Source organism: Ixodes scapularis, unplaced genomic scaffold, assembly GCF_016920785.2.
Source record: "Ixodes scapularis isolate PalLabHiFi unplaced genomic scaffold, ASM1692078v2 PGA_scaffold2__306_contigs__length_199485367, whole genome shotgun sequence".
Taxonomy (NCBI): domain Eukaryota; kingdom Metazoa; phylum Arthropoda; class Arachnida; order Ixodida; family Ixodidae; genus Ixodes; species Ixodes scapularis.
In genome coordinates this window covers 15,584,501-15,589,977 of record NW_024609857.1, presented here as the reverse complement: position 1 = coordinate 15,589,977, position 5,477 = coordinate 15,584,501, and the positions used below count along the sequence as shown (strand labels likewise).

General features: G+C 51.2%; 1 protein-coding gene across 1 annotated transcript; it reads left to right on the top strand.

Moving 5' to 3' along the window:
• Positions 1–2,047: 2,047 nt before the first annotated feature.
• Positions 2,048–3,543, top strand: LOC115323529. Its single transcript, XM_040211048.3, has one exon. It carries the CDS (start codon positions 2,048–2,050, stop codon positions 3,299–3,301), a length of 1,254 nt encoding a protein of 417 aa, XP_040066982.1. The 3' UTR covers positions 3,302–3,543.
• Positions 3,544–5,477: the final 1,934 nt, after the last annotated feature.

Genomic DNA, 5,477 nt, shown 5'->3' with positions numbered 1-5,477 from the left:
AACGTCATATCGTCAACAAAGCACCCTGACTAGCATAAGAAACCACTCGGGGGTACGTCGAGCAACCCGGTGATGCCCTCTCAACCCCCCCCCCCCCTTTTTTTTTCCTCCTCTCCTTCCTGTATACGCAAGGACTGCGATATATTGCTGAAAATAAACCCACATGGGGACATTGTCGCAGAAGGCGCTCAAGCGGCACAACAACATTTTCCCAACTACTTGCTTTTCTTTACTTTTTTTTCTCTTCCTTTTTTAGTTTTCCTGTTTCGCGAAGAGTATTCTCAATTTCCCGCTCGGTGAGATCCCGAGAATCTTCTCCTTTCCTGGTGGCGCTTTTTGTCATCAAGACAAAATTTTGGAGGCTCCCTGCATCATGGTGGCAATTCAAAGTGAGAAAAAGAAAATAACGAACTAGAAACGAGGCATATGCTACGTAGAAGCAACCAGCAAGCAACGCACTCAAACGTCGCGCACGAAACCGTCTTCTCGCAAAGTTCGCAGGTTTCCTTTTTCCGTTTTTTTTTCTATTATTCTTTTAGGCTGCGATTCGTGAGCCGCATAATAATGCAGTTAGGCCGAAAAGGGCCTCACAAACAGGACCCCGGACGAAGCGGGCGCTATTTGAATATTTCGAGTTGCCGAGCTCAGCAGGTGGCGGCGGTGGGGGGCGAACCTCGGTGTGGTAAGCATTGTTTCAGATTGCGATCGATAGTCGGGCCTTCTAAAACAAGCCCAAAGACAAGCGAGACGCCAAGAAAAGTTTCCGACCGTTTCGGGCGTTAAGTGCGATGCACGGACGTGGCGGTTCGTCGAAGCTGTAGCCCCCGCAGCACATCTCGGCTGACGCGTCGCATATCTCGCAACATCGCGCGATGGAGCACCGTGTTTTAACAGAGAATGTGGTACACGGCTGGCACCTAAGCATTTCCGTCACCCAACAAGTCGATAATCCGACTGACAGCCAAACGCTGACGCTCACCCATAAAGGCCGGTTCAGACACTTGCGTTTGAGTGCGTTGCGTCGAGAACCGAAAGCGAGTCAGTCACCGGCACATGTGTGCTTCGCGTGAAACGTGGAATCCAATTCAAGGAATCAGCTTGGCACGCGATATAAGCAGCAGGGATGTCCAGGTTTCTCAGAGCGGCAACGCAGTCAAACGCAACTATCTGAACTAGGCGTAAGACAACTTTCTGTAGCTGGCGCTCCATAAGAGGCTCCGCGCGCTTTCGTCTCCATAGGAGACGAGTGCGCGTGGGAACGTCAGAACGCCGAGCTTTGATTGAAACGATTAGGGGGTAGACCTAAAGCTGCATTCCACTGCACTCGTGGAATGCCTCAGAATGCGGAACGCCGGCGTCCTGCGTTTGGCTTTCGCAATCAAACGCGTTCGACGAGTGCAGTAGAGACAAAGGCAGATCTAGCTTTAGGTCTACCCACAAATCATTCCAACCAGAGCTCTCTCGTGTCTCCTCCTCTCCCTCAGTTTCTCGGTGCATTATTTTGTTTTCCTCGCGTTCCGTCTGCTACGTCTCACACTCCAACAGGGCCCGAGGAAGTCTCAGTCGCATTGCCGCCCCAGAAAATGGCACCCAGCTATAGGAGGTATTCACTGGACGCCATAGTTGTGGGTACTGTTTAGAGCGCATGCTCAGAACGAGCTCACATTAATAGCCTGCTAAGAACGGCAACCTTGATGGTGCTAAATGCACGCTCCAAAAGGACTGCGGAAGCTCGCCGTCAGCACACGCTCAGCAGCAGCGCACACGGATACGGCCGGGAGAACGACGACGACGACGCTCCAGCCAGGACGATCGAATTTGTCGCTCTAGGAAGACTACGTTATTTTATGGTTATTTCCTGGTTTATTGACCGAATATTTCCCTGGTTTTTCAGGAAGACGTCTCCTGTCCACACCCAATTAGGAGCTACGACTCCGCCCAACGGGGGCCACGTAATATGAGCCTCCCGAATCCACCACAGCCTAACCAGGATGAATCTGGATCTGCCGAACCGCATCACAAGCCTGAAGACTCTCATGATAGCGTCATGGATGACTTCGAGGACGAAGCTGGGTGGCAAACCCAAACGTCGAAGAAGAGACGTCACGGCTCAAAGTCAAGTGAGGACACAATCATAACTCAGCCGGGTTATAATCTCACAGTCATTGTTAAGCCTAACGACCCAACCACGATCATCACCAACATGAACCCTCTGGTACTAAAACAAAAGCTGGACAGTCTGGCCCCAGACGGTGTCATCCAGATTCGGCCCAACTACCGATTGAATCTTCTGGCCATCGATGCTAGAAATGTAGAATCCACAAAAGCACTCCTGCAACTGAAGAACCTGGGAACAGTTCAAGTTCAAACTTACGAACCTCCTCCACCATCGGCATCTGTGGGTATTATTCGAGGAGTATCTGCAGACATCGAGGACGCTGATCTCTTGGCAGCCATGCGAGAAAAAGCTTCAGTAATCCAGGTGAGAAGACTTGGAAAGTCAGAAATTGTCAAACTGGTCTTCGCAACAAAATCCTCACCTGAATATGTCACTGCCGGGCATACACGTTACAAAGTTCTTCCCTACTTTGAAAAGCCAAGGCAGTGTCCGAAGTGCAATCGCTTCGGCCACATTGCAAGCACCTGTCTTAAGGCGCAGCGCTGCAGTCGTTGTGGCGGCGACCACGGAGTAAATGAGTGTGCAGCGGAGCAGCCTAAATGTGCCAACTGTAAGAAGCGCCATGATGCGACATCAAAAGTCTGTGCCATCTACAAAGTAGAAAGACAAATCAACAACTACAAAAGCTCGAAAAATGTGAACTACACTTCCGCTAAATCTGCTATCGAAAACGACCAAGAGGCGTGTGGAACTGGAAGACACTGGACACCTCGAAAACGATCACAAGGCTCAAAAGAAGATAAGCAATCATGCATTCCACTCCAGAGTGAGGATAACTTCCCTCCTTTGGAAAACTTGACAGGCAAAACTGCTCCAGACGCCTCAGCAGCTCCCCCAGTACAGTCTGGACCAAGCACTCAGCCCTCTAGTGCTTCAGCAGCTACCGCCAAAAAAGGCCCTTCAAGAGGTCTGACCCGGCCAACCCGAAAGCACAGTGAGCCACCTGGTGATCCTAAACCAATACCTAATGCAACACCTAAGCCTCAAAGCTTCGGCAGTGCGATTTGTACGTTAGCCATACAGCTACGTACCTTTCTCACGTCTCTAAATTTTCCATTCGCTCAGGCACTGGTTACAGTAATCGACATGCTCCTGCCACTTGCCAGCTCCTGGTCTAGGTAGTCTCGCCTTAATAAGGCCGGACTGCAATCGACGCAAAATCATCTTCCTCGCTGCGCAAGACGCTGTTTAATACCTCAGATTCTTCAGTGGAATGTTAATGGACTACGAAATCGGATAGACGACTTACGGCAATATTTACAAAGGCACCGAATTGAAGTACTAGCCCTCCAGGAGACAAACTGCCAACCACAATCGATTCGTCTGTCGCCCTATGTTATCTACAATAGTACGCCTCGGACGACTCTCACATCAACAGATCCTCCAAAGGCATCCTTGTACGTACACCGAGATCTACCTCAACTACAAGTGGACCTGTCGGACTTGTGCGACAACATCGCCGAATATGTCGCTGTCACAATCAAAAAAGGGAACTCAGACGTCACTGTCATCTCAGTCTACATTAGACCTAACGTTCAGTGGGACCCCTCCTCATTGCGTACAATTCTCTCACGATGCGCACCAGCCACCCTGTTTCTTGGGGATTTTAACGCCCACAACGAGACCTGGGGAGATAAGAAAACAACACCTCGCGGGCGACTGCTTGAGGATGCCGCAACTGCCCTTGGTCTTCAATGCTTGAACGACGGAGTGGCCACCTTCGTACGACCTGGCGTGGAGGGAAGTGCACTAGACCTTAGCTTCACTACGTCCCCAGTACGAGCCTTGTGGTCAGCGGAACCTGATAGCTGGGGCAGTGACCACCTACCAATCAAAATTACTTCTCTAGAAGGAGGCCCCACCACTCACAAGACTTGCAAAGTGACTAACTGGGATGCTTACCGCGTGTTGTTTGCCGAAATAATGTCTCTAGGCAATTTGGATTACACCACAGCCATCTCCAATGCGTTATCCAAAGCGACCAGAACCGTGATCATTCCCATATATCGGCCAAACCCTGACCTAAAGTACCTCAAGTTACGTGCCTCGCGACGCCAGGCACAGCGTCGAGCACTTAAAACATCAAAGCAAGAGGACATTCAGCGATATCGAAAGATAGACAGAGCATTCCGGAAGCACACCAAACGATTACAAAGGAGACAATGGCGGCAGCGTTGCGAGTCGCTTCACTCCCCTGGTGGAGGAAAACAAGCGTGGCGCATGGCCCGTGCCCTTGCCGGGCACGCTGTTCCACGGTCACCCGTTCTTGGTCTTGTCATCGCCCAGAACATCACTGTGGCTCAAGCAGTAGAATTCCTTGCCGATGAATTCACCTCTGTCCCTGTCTCACCCCAAGGCTATACCGCGCATAGCACCACTACTATCACTTTACCAACAACATTGACCGCGAACGACGTGGACTTTACGCTGAAGGAACTCCAACATGCTCTTCGCCGCTCTGCTCGCAAACGCACCGCTCCAGGGCCAGATGGGATCACCTTTCAGGCCTTGCGCAATTTAGATGCAACGGCCCTTCCGGGCCTTTTGGAAAATCTCAATGACATCTGGCGCTCGGCAGTTCTGCCACGCGCATGGCTCACATCTGAAGTAGTTCCCGTTCATAAACCAGGGAAGCCAACCGGTGACATCAGCTCCTACAGGCCTATCTCCCTCACCTGCTGTCTCGGCAAGGTTCTGGAGCGGATGGTCCTAAGACGCCTTGACTGGCAGCTTGAGACATCTGGCGCTCTACCTCATCAATTATCAGGCTTCCGAAAACGGCGGTGCACAACAGACGCGATTGGTGACCTAGTGTCAGACATGGAACAGTCAAAGGCAACTCGCCAAGCAACCTCGGCAATATTCCTTGATATCAAAAAGGCCTTTGACTCTATCCCACACGAAACCATTCTAGCTCAGCTAATCAGGCTTGGTGTTACCGGCCGAGCACTCGCATTCGTTCGTGCATTCCTGACAGGGCGTACAATGTGCGTTCGCTTAGAAGGTGTGCGCAGTTCACAACGGCAAGTAGCCCAGGGTGTTCCTCAGGGCAGCGTCATTAGCCCATTTTTGTTTAATGCAGCAATGGCAGCTCTGCTGGAGGCTCTGCAGCCCTTGAACAACCCCTCTCCAGTCATAAACATCGCAATTTACGCCGACGATGTTGCTCTCTGGGCTACTGCCCCAACTAGCTCATACAGTAACATGCAGCGAACACTCCAGCTCGGCCTCGACGCTATAGTTGACGTGATATCTAGGCTTGGTCTTACGTTATCGGCCTCTAAAACAGCCGCTCTTC

Coding starts and splice junctions, on each gene's coding strand:
- LOC115323529 (XM_040211048.3), top strand. CDS start 2,048: ATGGATGACTTCGAGGACGAAGCTGGGTGGCAAACCCAAACGTCGAAG.